The following is a 17230-nucleotide window of genomic DNA, read 5'->3' on the forward strand; positions in this document are numbered from 1 at the left end:
AATATGCCTATTTGTCCCCTCATCTCCAATCTCGGGATGTAGTAATATGCCTATTTGTCTCCTCATCTCCAATCTCGGGATGTAGTAATATGCCTTAAAGCAACAGTTCCTTTCCCATTCCCTCCCATGGAAATGAATCTGTGATTGCTGATCTGAGATGAAATTTAGGCTCCAGATCACCCCCACCCAGGAAAATGCTCAGACCCTGAGCAACAGCAGGCAGAGGTTATAGTAAGGGAAACCTTGCTAAGACGAAGAGCTGGTCTTGCTGGATATTCGTTAAGAACTAGAAGAATCTCAAAGCAATCCCCACTAAAATCACAACACAATTCTTCACAGACCTCAAAAGAACAATACTCAACTTCATGGGGTATAATTATTATCTCAAAATGCCCTTAATAAAAGGCAAAAGATTTTAACTTCATATGGAAAAACAAATCCCAGGATAGTCAAAACAATCCTGTACAATAAAAGAACTTCTAGAGGCATCACAATCCCTCACTTCAAGTTCTACTATAGAGCTACAGTAATAAAAACAGCTTGGTATTGGCATAAAAATAGACATGAGGATCAATGGAATTGAACAGAAGACCTTGACATTAATCCACACAACTATAAACCCCCTGATTTTGACAAAGAAGCCAAAATTGTACAATAGAAAAAAAAAAGCATCTTCAACAGATGGTGCTGGCACAACTAGATGTTGACATGGAGAAGAATACAAATAGATCCATACCTATTGCCACCCACAAAACTCAAGTCCAAGTGGATCAAAGACCTCAACATAAACCCAGTTACACTGAACCCGATAGAAGGTTCATTATGATATTAGACAAAACGACAGCCTACCGAATGGGAAAAGATCTTCAATAACCCCAATCTGACAGAGGACTGATCTCCAAAATACATAAAGAACTCAAGAAACCAGACAGCAAAATACCAAATAACCCAATTAAAAAATGGGGTACAGATCTAAACAGAGAATTCACAACAGAAGAATCTCAAATGACCAAAAGACAATTAAGGAATTGCTCAACATTGTTAGTCATCATGGAAATGCAACTCAAAATGACTCTGAGATATCATTTTATACCTGTCAGAAAGGCTAAGATCAAAAATACTGATGACAGCTTATGCTGGAGAGGATGTGGAGTAAGAGGAACACTCCTCCACTGCTGGTGGGAGTTAAAACTTGTAACTTTGGAAATCAGTACGGTGGTTTCCCAGAAAACTGGAATTCAATCTACCTCAAGACCCAGCTATACAACTTTTGGGCATATACCCAAAGAATGCTCAAACATACCACAAGGATACTTGCTCAACTATGTTCACAGCAGTAATACTCATAATAATAGCCAGAGCCTGGAAACAACCTAGATGCTCCTCAACTGAAGAAAAGATAAAGAAAATGTGGAACATTTATACAATGGAGTATTACTCAGAGGTAAAAAATCAATGATACCATGAAATCTGCAGGCAAATGGATGGAACTAGAAAAAAATCATCCTGAGTGAGGTAACTCAGACCCAGAAAGACAAATATGGTATGTGCTCACTCACAAATGGATACCAGATGTGAAGCAAAGGATAAACAGGCTATAATCCACAGCCCCAGAGAAGCTAGCTAACAAGGAGGACCCTAAGAGAGACATGCAGGGTACCCTAGGAAGGGAAACTAGACAAGATCTCCTGGGTAAACTGGAGGTGGGGGAAGAGGGGAGGGGAAGGAGGATGAGAACAGGACGGTTGAATTCACAGGATGGTTGAGTTGGGGGAGGGATGGAGAGGGAGAGAAATGAAAAAGATATCTTGACAGAGGGAGCCATTATGATATTAGGGGGAAACCTGGTGCTAGGAAAATTCCAAAGAATCCACAAGGATGACCCCAGCTAAGACTCCTAGCAAGAGTGGAGAGGGTGCCTGAACGCGCCTTCTCATGTAATCAGATTGGTGACTACCCTGATTATCATCATAGAACCCTCATCCAGGAACTGACAGGAGCAGATGAAGAGCTTCTGGAGTCCAGTCAAAGAGAGGGAAAGGAAGGATTATACCAGTGTGTGTGGGGGGGGAGGGGAGTGGGTGTTGGGGCAAGATCATGATGAGGAAACCCACAGAGACAGCTGGTCCAAGCTAGTAGGAGCTCATGGACTCTGGACTGACAGCTGGGGAGCCTACATGGGGCCGAATTAGGCCTTCGGAATGTAGGTGACAATTGTGGCTTGGGTCTATTTGTGGGACCCTGGCAGTGGGACCAGGATTTATTCGTGATGCATAAATTGGCTTTTTGGAGCCTATTCCCTATGGAGGGATGCCTTGTTCAGCCTTGTTGAAGTGGGGAGGGACTTGGTCCTGCCTCAACTTGATATGCCAGGCTTACCTGACTTCCCATTGGAGGTTTTACTCTCTCTGAGGAGCGGATGGGGGTGGGTGGGAGGAAAGGTGAGATGGGGGAGAGGGAGGAGGGGAGTGAGGGGGAACTGTGGTTGGTATGTAAAATGAGTTAAAAAGAAGAGTTAGAGGAATCTGATATTTATAAATGGAAAAATAGGCTTATCTAATAACAAACAGTAACTATCCACTTATGGTGTTGTTTGGTACTATTCTAGGCACTGAGGGATTCTGAAGGGGGTGGCAATAACTGCTACTTTTCAACAGTTTGGTCTTGTCAGAGTGGGGAAGGAAGTAGAAAATGTATTTAAAACGTGGCAAGTAGCATCGGAAGAAAAAAGGGTGGAGTGAGACCTTGATGGAGGAAGGTCATTGGTTAAAAAAAATAAAGAAACTGCTTTGCTTGGCCTCATAGGTTAAAACATAGGTGGGAGGAGTAAACAGAACAGAATGCTGGGAGGAAGAGGAAGTGAGCTCAGAGGTCATGCTCCCCTCTCCCGGGCAGACGCCATGAAGCAAGCTGCCAGGTCAGACATGCTGAATCTTTCTCGGTAAGACTGATGCTACACAGATTATTAGAGATGGGTTGATCGGGATATGAGAATTAGCCTGTAAGGGCTAGAGTTAATAGGCCAAGCAGTGTTTAAATGAATACAGTTTGTATGTTGTTATTTCTGGTGTAAAGCTAGCCATGCGGGAGCCAGGCGGGATGAAAAGCAGGCCCGCAGCTCCTACATCAAGACCTTACTTAAAAGATTCTGTTTTAGCAGAGGTGTTGCCAAATATCTGTGTACACTGCGTGAAGCTGTGTCACTGTGATTGGTTTACTGAAGAGCTGAATGACCAATAGCTAGGCAGGAGAGAACAGGTAGGATTTCCTAGGAGAGAAAGCTGGGAAGAAGAGAGGCGTATGACTTCACCAGCAGACTGGGAGCAAGTCGGTTGTGCCATACTTAGAAGAGACACATGGTAGAATGTAGATTAATTAAGTTATAAAAGCCAGTTGGGAAAAAGCCAAGCTAAGGCCAAGCTTTCACAATTACTAAGTCTCTGGGTCATTATTTGCAGGTTGGTGGCCCAAAGATAGTACAACTAGAAAGCTTGATACACAGAGGCCTGAAAGAACTAAATAAGCCATTGGGAGGGCACACTCCAGAGGAGAAATGGCCAATCTAAAGGGTTCAAGGTAGTAGAGGAGCTACTGCCAGCCCTACAGCAGAGAAAGGAGAGGAGGGACAGATGGAGTCAATGAGGTACGAAGAGAGAAGGACATGGTTAAGACATGTAAGGTCCCGTAGCCTACTGCTAGGACTTCAGCTTCTCAGCTTAGAAAATGCACCATTCTTTCTGTCTGGGAATGTAAGCTCAAAGGGTTTCTGCACAGAACTTTCGCCAGAGCAGGTTCATTTCTATGAGCTTCTTGCCTTACAAGGAACTTCAGGGTCAAGAGAAAATGATGTCAAGATACATGGCTCTGCTCTTGTTCCAGGTAGCATCCCTCCACACCCCTGTGGTGTTGAGGATTAAGCCCAGGGCCTTGTGCTCCAATGATCTATATAGCCAGCCTCACTGTACTCATTAAAAAAAAAAAAAAGTTTTACGGCAAAAAGCACAAGAGGAACTTAGTGTAGATGCGACCTCTTTCTGTCAAAATATGACTAACTTGTGATACTACGCTGATCAACCCAGTGGCTATCTAAACACCATTATTACAAGCCCTCACTTTTTTCTTACTCTAGTTAGTTAGCCTTCAATAGAATTCCTTTATATAGTATCGGTGCCAAAAATAGCCACCAATTATTTAACAGGCAGAGACAGGTCAGTTCTCCACGTGATAACTAAAAAAAAGATATTTTTATTCTATGTGTGTGGGTTTTTTTTTAATTTTTTTAATTTTTTTGACTTCTATTAAGTCCTTATAAAACAGAATACAAAATCCTGGCGTTGACAGTCGGTGTGAAAGGAGTCTGTGGTCGTCTTTCCAGCTGGCAGGACGGAGCTGAAAATGCTTGCACGCCGCGCTCTAAAACAAGTCTCATCTTATAGAATCCAGCATGGTTGGTGGCCAAGCCATGGATCATCTCAGAGTTAAGGGGTCTGAGGTGTCCTCCAGGTTGGACACAGAGAAGACCAAGGAAGTGACAGTGTAGTAATAGGAGCAGCGGGGCTGCGTCCCCAGCACCCCGCTGCCCGCACGGCTAGCTTTATACCCTAAATAATTACACGGACACTGTATTCTTTTAAACACTGCTTGGCTCTTTAGCTTTAGCCCTTTTCTCGGCTAACTCTCGCTCCTGGACTAACCCATTTCCAATCACGTGTGTCGCACCCCAAGGTGCGCTTACCAGGAAGATTCTAGCCTATGTCCATCCTGGGTTGGAGCTTCATCGCGTGTGCCTCAGAGAGCAGAGCTCTCACCTCTGCCCGCAAGAGTGGAGCATCGTGTCTCTCTGAGGCATCTGCCCCTGAGAGGAGAGCTGTCGAGTCTGACCTCACTTCCTCTTCCGCCCAGCATTCTGCTCCGTTCACTCCTCCCATCTACGTTCTAACCTATCAGGGCAAGCAGCTTCTTTATTTAATCAACCAATGACCTTCCTCCATCATGACAGCCCTGCAGGGGTTAGTCCTCGGGTGCCCAACAGCTGAATCACACTGATGGGTGAGAACTGGGGTGCCCAGGAGCCCCCTCCCCACTTCAGGAGGCCTTTGGAATGTGTCCAGAGGCAAGCAGGACTGAAGGAAACCTCTCCCACTGTGATGATCCTATGAGACTGGGGAAGAGGGTATTGGGCAGTGGGTATCCCAAGCTCCCACCCACCAGACCCCAATATTTAAGAACTCTTCAAGAACAGGGAAGCAAGTCAAACTATTTCTTTAAAAAAAAAAAAAGCCTAAATTAAACTTGACATTCTTGACCAAGGGGTTTTAAGCCAGGAGACCTGGAGACACCTGAGCAGAATGTGGGGCAGGGTGGCCTGGTCCCCAAAGCCAATCCCCCCACCTCCCTTGTCCAGCAGGGCCATGGAGAAAATGGGAACCCGTATAACATAGTAGCTCATGGCTAGAAACAGTCCCAGGCCTGGGGCACTGCAGGCCCACCCAATGCCTCCTCAGCCCCTCTCAAATGCCCAGAGGAAGGCCAAGGCAGCACTGGCTCCTTTTCTGAAGGTAGGCACACAAATCCCCCTGTCCTTGGGGGCAGAGGAAGGTAAGGGACCTCTGAGTGTGGCTATAGCTCAGGGTAACATAAGGGAGCCAGGAGAGCTCATGAACTCCATCCAGGGACAGCATCGGGGCAGGCTGTGGCCGTGGTCAGGCTGAGCCCTGAGAAGGGGCACTCAGGTGCCCTGGTGGGGAGACACATGGGGACCCCATGTTTGCTTATGTGGACCTTGTTCAGCACCTCTTCTGCCTTGGTGGAGCTAGCTGGGTGCAGGTCCTCCTCAGGCCCTGCTCCTGGGAAGGGGGACTGGGAGCAAGGAGCTAAGCAGCCTGGAAGGAGATTGTGTGTGAGTGTCTTACCTGCATGTATGTATGTATGTATGTATGTATGTATATATGTATGTATACCATTTGGGTGCCTGGTGTCCAAGGAAGTCAGATGGCATCAGCTCTCCTAGAACTGGGGTATAGACTGTTGTGAGCCCTCACGTGGGTGCTGGGAATTCAATTCATGTCCTCTGCAAGAGCAGCAAGTGCTCTTAACCACTGAGCCATCTCGCCAGGCTTTCCAATGCTAAACTCTTACCTTAAACAATTCTGCAAATCCTATACAACAAACACCCCCCGTCCCCGCCCACAGCCATAACTCTTTTCCCTTTCAATGACGGCTATATGTACCTTGCCAGGACCGGGAGAGACTGCAGCTGTCACATCATAGCATCAATACTCACGGATAGAGGTAGGAAACTTACCGGCTGCAGCCTGCTGTGAGAACTTATTATTAAACTTTCTTTTCTTTTTCTTTTTCTTTAAGGTTCAAGGAATAGAACCCAGGGGCTTCATACATGCTGGGCAAGAGTTCTACCATTAGGCTACACCTCCTACTACTGTTCAACTTTAAAATAGTAGCTAGCAGATAGCTCAGTGAGTAAGGGCACCTGCCACCAAGCCAGACACAACCTGAGTTAAATTTCCAGGACCCACATGGTAAAATGAGATAATCAACTTGTGCAAGCTGTTTTCTGACTGCCCCCTCCCCATGTTCGCACTCGCACTGCAGAAAGCACTGAGGCACCGGGGAACCTGGACAGTCAAACACACAGGGTTGTTCCTACAAATGAGAGGATGCATATATAACCTGTTACCTACCCAGAAGGCTGGGAGCAGACATGGTTAATAGCCTGGTGACCTTTCCGCTAGTTATGTGACCATACCGGATCCTCCCCCATCCCTCATCAGGAGCTTGGTCCTCCTGGTCAGTCTATAGAACCTATCTTTATGGAAGTGTCAGACGTGCCTTACAAAGAGTTTTGATGTAGGCCTGTCCGATCTTTATTTAGTTTACTTAGTTGACTCAAAATTTATATATGCCTCATTTTGCACATGGGACTGAGTTAATTAATTATCACAAGCAAAGTTTTCGCCAAATTGTACTGTGCTTAAGAATGTCTAAAATAAAAGACTCAGGGTCAGATTCCCAAAGTCTGAAGCAACACTGGCTACTGAGACATGTTGAACCGAACCGTGTTCTTGCCTCCTGCAGCTTGGTTACTCTGCTGGCTGTGAAGGTCACAGAGACCCACCCTCACACCACACGTAGTAAGTGTGTACATACACTAAGTAAATCATGTAAAAAGCCCCTTTAAAACACATTTAATAGAAACTGTAGTATGTTCTAAGATTATGAAGGCAGGACTATATTAGTTAAAGTAACACCCCAAATCCTAGACTAGTAGGCTGTAGAAGCACTAGTAGCAGCATAAGAACTTCAGGTTAGCTGCAAATTGGAAATAACTAGAGTCAAAGCTGTGTCTATGTACTGTCTGGTTTGTTATCAATTACGTGGACAAAAGGAAGACATGTGGCTATTGAGATGCTAAAGAGGACAGGTCACTGAGCACCGACACTATCTCTAGGCAGTCCTCCAGGGAAGCATCATATACAGAAGGGACAAACTGTCAGCAAAACAATAGATTCTGAGTATTTACTTTCCAATTCTTTCAGTGGTTACTGGAAACAAAGGTCACTTCTAAGCCAAGGACCACTGTTCATTCATACACCTTTCAAGAATATTGGTCAATATTTTTCTTAGTTTCTAAACTATAATAGACTCCTAACAATATTCACCAGTAACCCCACGTCTATTTTTTTTGTCTGTTTTTTGTTTTTCTCTTAAAATAGTAAGACTGACAACTACAACAATGCTTTCCCTTAAACCAGGCTTTCCTGAAATGGAACAAAAGGAAAAGTAAAGCCAGGTGTGGTGGACACCTGTAACTCCAGTTACTCAGGATGCTCGGTAGGATTGTGAGCTGAAGGCTAGACTGTACAACATAGGGAAAATTATCTCAAAATAACACAAAAACATAAATAAAAGGGAAAATGAGTTCAGATTCAGCACATTTTCATTATATGCCACCATGACTGATTTTCACTCTGCATACTTTGATTCAGAAAGAAACTTCTGTAAAATCCACAGTTGGTTTACCTACAGAGATACTAAAGGAAGGCATTTTCATTTCAAATAACTATCTTTCTTATGGAATTTTATGAAGAGAGGAGGATTTTAGGATAATAAACACTGATAGTATTCCTGCAAATACTCAAACCCCTACCACTGCCAGTGTAGTGTGAATTCTATCAAAAACAGACAGGCTCTGAAACAAAAAAAGAGTAAACAAAAGCTATCCTCACAAGTGCAGGGTTTTCTATTCTCACTAAGAACGGAACCTGGGGTCTTGGGCATGTTAGACAAGAGCTCTGCCACGGAGATACAGCCTGAGCCCCAGGACAGAAGCCTTTACACGTGCATGCTCGGGGGCTTTGCAGAGCATCTCTTTTCTACTTGTTCTATGTGTATATTTTGTTTTGTTTTTCTTTGTTTTTAGGTGGTGAGAATTTAATCCCAGGTCTTAAACATGATAGGAAGAGTTATACCACCACGCTATACTCCAAGTCCTCAATTTTTTTTAAGATTTATTTATTTATTTATTAATTATACAACATTCCTTCCAGGTATGTCTGCATGCCAGAAGAGGGCACCAGATCTCATTATAGATGGCTGAGAGCCACCATGTGGTTGCTGGGAATTGAACTCAGGACCTCTGGAAGAGCAGGCAGTACTCTTAACCTCTTAACCGCTGAGCCATCATTCCAGCCCCAAGCCCTCAATTTTTATTTCTAAAAAACTAATGGTTTTCACATTATGAAGTTTGAATAACCTACACTTTTAAGGGCAAAAAATTTTATATCTTATACGATGTATCACTAGAGAAAAACATGAGAGAGTATTATAAGTAAATGTGAACGAGACGCTAAAATAGACCAGTCCAGCTCAGGAAAATCCCAGCGTTCTCTTTAACTTGAACCTATAATGTACATTCAAACTTTGTGTAAAGATTTTCAGGATAATGAGAACAGGGGGACTGGAAAGACATTACCTGTTTGTACTGAAAATTCAACATTCTCTAAATACCTAAAGATCATATAGTTAAAGTTGTTTCCAACCATGTAACAAACTAGAAGTCTCCAATGGATTTCATTTTCTATTATTCACTTGTAACTTATAATTATGCTAGAAATGGGTATGATTTTAATAAGAGTCTGGGGCTGGAGAGATGATTCAGGGGTCAAGAGCACTGGCTACTCTTTCAGAGAACCTGGGTTCAAATGCCAGCACCCACATGCCAGCTCCCAACTGTCTATAATCCAACTCCAAGTGATCTGACACCCTCAAACAGGCATACAATGAAACAAAACAAAAACAAAATGCGTGTGTGTTAATTTATGTGCATGTGCCACAGGGTACATATGTGGAGGTCGGAGGACACTTGCAAGAATTTGTTCTCGCCTTCCATTATGTGGGTTCCAGGGATCGAACTTAGGTTTGTCTTGTTTCAAGGACCTTTATTGGATGAACCATTTTGCTGGCTCAAAAAAGAATTTTTAAGAAGGTATAATTAGTCTTCTAAGCAAAGACAGAAATATAAATCACATTTAAGGCTGAGGCTATGGTTAAATTGGTAGAGTGCTTGGCTCAAATTCACAAAGCCCTGGGTTCAGTTCCCAGCACCACATAAACAGGGAGTGGTGGCATAAGCCTGTAAACTCAGATGTTCAAGGTAATCTCCAGCTACACAGAGAAGCTGTGTAGAAGCTGGCTGAAATACATAAATTCTGCTATAACTAAAGAAGAATAAAACATTTTAGTCATAAATCCATAAAGGAAGTGAAAAGTTAAGAGCAATAACATCTTAAGAAAAAGCACACAGATTGGGCAATAAAACCATAGAATCCTTAGACAGGAATTAAATCCTCTAATGGTTAGCATTCTGGACTTGTATGGTGGGGTAGGGCCATTTAAAAGAGAAGACTGGAAATGGATACACAGATTAATGGAGATGGGTTAGTTTAGGATATAAGAGTTAGCCAGAAATATGCTTAAGCTATTGGCCAAACAGTATTACAAATAATATAGTTTCTGTGTGGTTATTTCAGGGCTGGGCAGCCGGGAACAAACAAGTGGCTCTCCTACAACAGGTAAGCTATAAAGAAGAGCTCTCTGCACTACCCAATCTAGAGTAGAGGAATAGAGATGTTTACTTAATTTTAATTTATATAACCACACTGTAAACTGAGGGCTTTTTGGCAGCAGGACCAACATATGCAGGCTAATGACTAATATATTAAGCAGTACAACTAAAGAGGATTGAGGCTATAGCTTCACTGTACAACACTGACTTAGTATGTCACAAGTTCCTTAGCTTGATCACCAACACTGCCACCTCCCAAACACAACAAACAATATGGCAGAAGCTTACAAAGATAGCAACTACCCTTCATAATAAATTTTCCCAATTTAAATAAATAGCAACAGTAAAACCAAAACAAGGGGCTATGGATGCAGCTCAGTGGTAGAATGGTCACCTAGTATGTACAAGGCTCTGCGTCTGAGTCCCAGAAATGGAAGACAAAACAGTTAGGACACTAAGACAAATTAGGAATTTGAACATTAAATGGATACTTGGCTGTCAAGAAATTCTTGGTAATATTTTTAAGATATGAGAATAATTATTGTAGGTGTGTGTGTGCGGGCCAGATACTGATGTTGGGTGTCCTCCTTAAATAATTGTTGTGGTGGTTTGAATATTAAATATTCCCAGCTGCTGGTGCAACTGTGGGAAAGCTGTGGAACTTTTAGGAGGTGGAGTCTTGCTGGAAGAAGTGGGCTACTAGGACTGAACCTTGAGACTGTATGTATGGCCCCTCCTCATTTCCTGTTCACGCTGCTTTCCGATGTAAGTCAGCTTCTTGCTCCTGCCTGCTGCCATGTCCTTCCCAACATGGTGGGCTATATCCTTCAGAAACTATGAGCCAAAGTTTGTGTTTGTCAATATATTTTGTCATGGCAGTGAGAATGTAACTATGACATGTTCCAAATTTTTCTAGACAGGGTCTCACTATATAGTCCTGGCTGATCTGGCACTCTCTTATGAAGAACAGGTTAGCCTTGAGCTCCACCTACCTCTGTTTCCTGAATGGTGAGATTAAAGATCAAATCACTCTGCCTGGTTCCAACTTATTTTTTAATACAGGCTCTCTCACTGATTGGCTAGACTGTATTGCCAGCATCACCTCCCATCACTGGAATTATTGGTACTTGTTGTCACGCCCAGGTCCTCATGCTTTCTTTGCCCACTAAGCCGTTTTCCTAGCCCTATCACCCTAATGCGGTTCTTTTTTTTTTTAAAGAATTTTTTTTTTTTTGTTTTGAAGACATATGACAAAATTCACACAGAAGGAATGATACCAATGTCTGGGGTTTGCTTTAGAAAAATGGAGTAGTCTGGAAAGGATGGGGAACCTATATAAGACTTCATTGGTGAAGTACAGGGTATAGAACAGGATGAAGAACTATAAAGACTTCAGAGTAGAGAGAAAATTATTCTTAACCTAGAAATGATACAAAAAGTGTTAAACAAGTGTGAAGACAACAGGTGAAACCTTAGGGCAGGAGAGATGGCTCAGCGGTTAAGAGCACTGGCTGTTCTTCCAGAGGCCCTGGGTTCAATTCCCAGCACCCATATAGTGACTCAAAACTGTCTAAAATTCTAGTATATCCAACAACCTCTTCTGGCCTTCAGGGCACCACACACATGGCACACAGATACACACTCAGGAAAAATACCCATATACATTAAAAAAAATGGTGTCTCCAAAAATTTATTTCTCTAGTCTCAGGAAGATCTGTTTTATCAAAATGAAAAAAAATAAACCAAGAAAATGAAACTAAAATGCGGAGAGCCTGTGGAGGAGACGAGGGTGGTGCTGCATGGTGTCAGGGGACAGCAGCAGTCTGCACGGAGACAGGCTTTAAAACTTCGGAAGAGACTTCAAGAAAGGTAAGCTGACAAGACCACGGTGGAGAATATCAGCTCCATCCATAACATTTTGGACTGAATTGTGCTTAAGAACATAAAAGAAGACATAAATTTTTGATTTCTAAGAACTTTGGTGGGGAAAAAAAATCACAGCTTATTATATGGTTCAACATGACTGCATTTTAACAACAGAAAGCACTGACTGAAGCAAATTTCAAGGTGACCAGGAAGATGGAATGTGGGAATTAAGCATGCAGATGATAACAGCAAGGCAAAGAGGAACTCTTAAAACCCAGAAGTTCCAGTAGACAATGTTTCATTTACAGAAGCAAATAGCAAAAGGATCAACTAGAAGAGGCAAAAGAGGTTGCTTTTATGGAGAACTGGGGCCACACTGGGGAAAGAAGGTTGGGGTCTGAGTTTTCCCTGTAGAATCAGTTTTTATTTTTCAGAAACGGATTCTCACACTTTAGCTTAAGTTATTTATTCAGCTAATCTGAAGCTCACTATGTAGCCCAGGCCAGCCTTATACTTGCTGCAAATCTTTTGCCTAACCCATACTGCTGCTGAGGTTAGAGACATCACGTCCAACCCAAATGATTCTTTAAGTGATACTTACATAACCCTGCTAAAAAGTATCCTGAAAGAATGATGCTATCAATTTTCTCATGCACAGCACCACGAAAAAGGAAGCCATGTAGCCATGGGAACTCTAAGGCATGTCACAACTCCATTGTCTCTGTTCAGGCTCTGACTTGAAGAGGCAGTTACTTGCCAGTGAGTATACTGAGAAAATATTCCTAAGCAACTAACACATGAAGAATGGAAACAATGACACTGGAGTCAATTAAACACATTTAGAGAAAAATTATTTAGAGACTTGTTAAGGTTTTTGTTTTATTTAAATAGAGGGAATAATCTTTTCTTTTTTAAGGATATAATTATCTGATATAAATAAACTCAAAAGAATTCTGCAGTGGGGCAAATTTTACTTTGTATGCTATTCTGGATTTAGAAGCCTTGTGTGTGTGTGTGTGTGTATGTGTGTGTGTGTGTGTGTGTGTGTGTGTGTGTGTGTGTGTGACAGAGAGAGAGAGAGAGAAAGAGAGAGAGACTGAGACTTGTTGTGGAGCAAACCTAGAGTTTTACACACAGTAGGCAAGAACTCTACCACTGAATTATATCCTCAACCTCACAAAAGCCTTTCAGCCAGCCCTGGAATGGCAGTAAAATGATTCCAGGTTCAGATCTCAACCAGAGATTCATCCTGGATCTGTGGCACAATGGTTGACTTTCTACTTTTAGGAGTAATTGAGGCTGGGGAGACAGCTCAGTCAGTATAGAGCTTACTTTGCAAGCATGAGGACCTGGTTTTGATGATCAGAAACCATTAAAACACAAACATGCATGGGGTAAAATGCTTTCAATACCAGCAGTGGGGAAGACAGGCAAAGCCAGGCAGATCCCTAGGGCTCGCTGGTCTCCTAGCTTAGCCTGCTTCATGAGCTCTGGGCCAATGAAAGACTGTGTCCTAAAACAAAGTGTTCTCCTGAGGAAAATGACACCAGGGGTTGACCCCTGATCTACACACACATAGAGGAACAGCAGGCCTGGGAGACGGCTCAGTTGGTAAAGACCTGGTGTATAGGTCTGAGCATCTGAGTTTGATCCTTAGTAGCCACATAAGAAAGCAACCTATGGTGGCATGTGTTTGTAAGTCAAACACTTTGGAAGCAAAGAAAGTAGATAGCCGGAGCTCATCAGACAACCAGACCAGCTGAATCAAAAAGCTCCAAGTGAATCCCATCTCAAAATACAAGGTGGATGCCAACCACTGGCTTCCATATCCACACGCACACATGTATGCATATTATACACACCACGCACAAATACAGGAGAAGAAATGATGTATTTTTAAACTTAAACTATTTCATACTATAACAAATGGTAGCTTATTGAACATTTTATTTATTTTTTAAAAACAATTTATTTAGATTCATTTTATGTGCATCTGTGTGAGGGTGTCAGATCCCCTGGAACTGGAGTGACAGACAGTTGTGAGCTGCCATGTAGGTGCTGGGAATTGAACCTAGGTCCTCTGGAAGAGCAGTCAGTGCCACTGAGCCATCTCTCTAGCCCTTATTGAACATTTTAATGAAAAACTTTTGTGACAGTACTATAGTAAGTTTGGGCTACTTGGTCTAGTCTGAAGTTAAATTTAACTCTTCTTGTTCACATCAGGACAAGAGCAGAATGAAAGCTAAACTCTGCAGTCCCTCACTCGCTCCAGCTTTCTGTTCGCCTCGTCTCCCAGCAGACATGGATATAGTGTTCAGAGGGCATGAAAGCTTTTCTCTTCAAGGTTTTATCTTTACCACTGACAAGTGACAATTAATAAGAGTCACAATTATGCTATCCCTGAGAGAAAAGGGCCCATGAGGAAAACTTGGAGAATCAGTAGTTGACTAGAGATGGAATTGGGGGTGCGGTGGGTTGTGGTTGCTAGGCAAGTGACAGGCCTTTTATAGACTGCTTTTTATAACAGCAGGTATGTGAAACATAACTTACTAAAGAAGATCCACCTTCTTTTAGGAGGGTTCCTATCAGGGATTCAGTAAATTCGAAATGCAAATAGGAAAGTGAATTAACAATTTCTTTGTTTTCTTTTAGGAACCAAACACTTGCCCTAGTTTCTGTGACCCAAATATTCTTCCATCCTACTTCTGAAGGGGAGCATTCGTGCGTGCATGCCGACTGTCCTAGACATCATGCCTGGGGCATAATGGGCCAATGGGAGGTTAGCCTCCAAGAAAAGAGAACAGATGCGTATCTGGGTTAGTTACTGAAGACTGTGAGCTGGAAACGCCCTTAACACATTACTTTCCTCGTAGTAACAGCCAATTCTATCTGCGGAGTAACTCTAGTTTTCTTCTTCTAGTCTCAGCCAAATTACATTCTGACTCACTTGTCTACTCTAAAAAATTCTTACTCAGTGCTAAGAAAAGCAACAATCAGCCACTGTGGCAACAAGGTAGTCAGAGAACCGGCAGACAATTGTGCTGGTGTCTCACTACTGAAGAATGTTTAGTTTGAAGTGTAACATAATAGCTTGTTTTATCAACAGTAGTCACATCCTACATGGGTATTTCTAGAACACCAAGCAATGTGATCCATCTGTCTGGACTGGAACGTGCATGGTTAATAAATTTTTTTTCAACATGTTAAATATATTTTAGTCTCATTCAAATATTCTGTCTTTTCAATTTCCAGGCAGGGATATCCTTCACTAAGTCTGAAGTCTGCCACAGCACATCTTCTTCCTTTTCTCCTTTCCACTGACCAAGTATAAGCTAATTATCAACATATTTTCCCTTCAGGTGGGAGTCTTCTGTTTTTAAATAATTTATTTTTATTTTATTTGCATTGGTGTTTGCCTGCATGTATGTGTGAGGGTGTCAGATCTTGGAGTTGAGACAACTGTTAGCTGCCATGTGGGTACTAGGAATTGAACTCAGGTCCTCTGAAAGAGCAGTGTTCTTAACGGCTGAGCCATCTCTCCAGCCCCCAGGAGTCTTCTTTAAAAAAAGACTTATTACTTTCATGTGTATGAGTATTTGCCTGTATTCTTCTATGTGTACCATGTGTGTGCAATGCCTACAGAGGCCAGAAGAGGGTGTCAGATCCCCTAGATTTGGAGTTACAGACAGCTGTGAGTTGCACATGGGTGCAAGGAGTGGAACTTAGTTCTCTATTAAATGGAGACAGTGCTCTTAACTGTTAATGCATGTGTGCATGTGTCTGGTTTCTTGAGTTGGAAATTTTATATCAGGCATAGTGCTAAATGCCTATAATCCTACACTTAGAGGAGGTAGAACCTGGAGAATCAGAAGTTCAAAGTTATTCTCAGCCACGTTAGGATAAATGAGACTCTCAAAAAACACTTTAAAATGTTGAGGTAACTCTAAGCATAACTTGTTTTTGTTTATTAAAACAAAATAAAAACTCTTCACTAAAGTGTTACTTTTCTTTAAACTATCTTGTTACCAACTTTATCATAAGGAAAGAGGTTTTTCCTTGGAGGTTTCCTATTGGAAGGATGGATCTTTAGCATGCTGGAGTTGAGACAGGGAATGGCCTGGGGTGAGGGCACTGGGAATGCTAGCCCTTTTAGACATTCCAGTAGCTCTTGTGAGAGCTTGTCAAGGTTTTGAAAGAGTAAGATTTTATTTTAAAAAATCACTACCTCTGCTTCTCCTTCACTTTCAGTTGCCCTGTCACTTTGCCCTGTCACATGTCATCTACCACAATTCTGTGTAGGATAAAAGGAAGCCAAAGTGCCCTCGCCAGATTAAATGTTGACACCATGTTCTTATACCTGCTGAACTGTAAGCTAAATACTCCTCTGTACATGGGTATTTTATTATAGCAATGGCGAATGAGCAACTGTAGATAGATCATTTTACACATAAAGGAAAATCAGCAAGATATTAATAAACTGTGAGTAAAGGAAAACTCTGACCTGCAAGTTATTTAGAGGTTCCATCTTCATAACTGGGCCCAAGGTGTTGAGAGGCAGAGAGACATCAATGCTCTGGTTTGGCATCAGTGGAGTATGGATGGCCAAGGGTGTGCTCGGGATGACACCAAAACTAGAGAGAGGAGGAACACTTGGACATCAGTCAAGAGGAGAGGTCACACACCTGTAGGTTTCCATAGCTTAGTCAAGACAACTAAATAGAAGCTCTGCTGACCTGCTCTAACACTGCCTATATTCATACTTTCTGACTATTTCCATTACATGGATTAGAAAGACAGCTGACCTGAGCTAGTGGGAGCTCACGAGTCTGGACTGACAGCTAGGGAGCCTGCATGGGACCAACCTAGGCCCACTGCACGCGGGTGACAACTGTGTAGCTTGGTCTGTTTGTGAGGCCCCTAGCAGTGGTATCAGAACCTGTCCCTGGTATATGAGCTGGTTTTTGGGAACCTATTCCCCAGGCTGGGATGCCTTACTCAGCCTTGATACAGGGGGAGGAATTTGGTCCTGCCTCAACTTGATATGCCATGTTTTGTTGACTCCCATGGGAGGCCAGCCCCTTTCTGAATGGAGAAGTAGTAGTTGGGGGGGGGAATAAATGGAAGTGGGGGAACAGGAAGAGAGGAGGAAGGAGAAACTGCGGTTAGTATGTAAAAGAAATGAAAAATGTTGATCCCGAATTTCCTGAGAAACCGAAACACTGATTTCCAAAGTGGTTGCACCAGATTGCATTCCCACCAGCAATGGATGAGGGTACCCCT

The 17230-nt window shown here is 42.6% G+C and overlaps 1 protein-coding gene across 2 annotated transcripts in view; it reads right to left on the bottom strand.

The window, feature by feature from the left end:
- The window catches only part of Ap2b1 (adaptor related protein complex 2 subunit beta 1), a 121241-nt gene that overhangs the window by 27593 nt on the left and 76418 nt on the right, over positions 1-17230 (bottom strand). For both annotated transcript variants that reach the window (XM_026780203.1, XM_005349362.2), the window contains one exon: positions 16452-16581. In XM_026780203.1, the coding sequence (XP_026636004.1) occupies positions 16452-16581 (130 nt within the window). The remainder of the gene's footprint in view (positions 1-16451; positions 16582-17230) is intronic.

Source organism: Microtus ochrogaster, chromosome 7 (genome assembly GCF_000317375.1).
Source record: "Microtus ochrogaster isolate Prairie Vole_2 chromosome 7, MicOch1.0, whole genome shotgun sequence".
In the NCBI taxonomy this organism is placed as follows: domain Eukaryota; kingdom Metazoa; phylum Chordata; class Mammalia; order Rodentia; family Cricetidae; genus Microtus; species Microtus ochrogaster.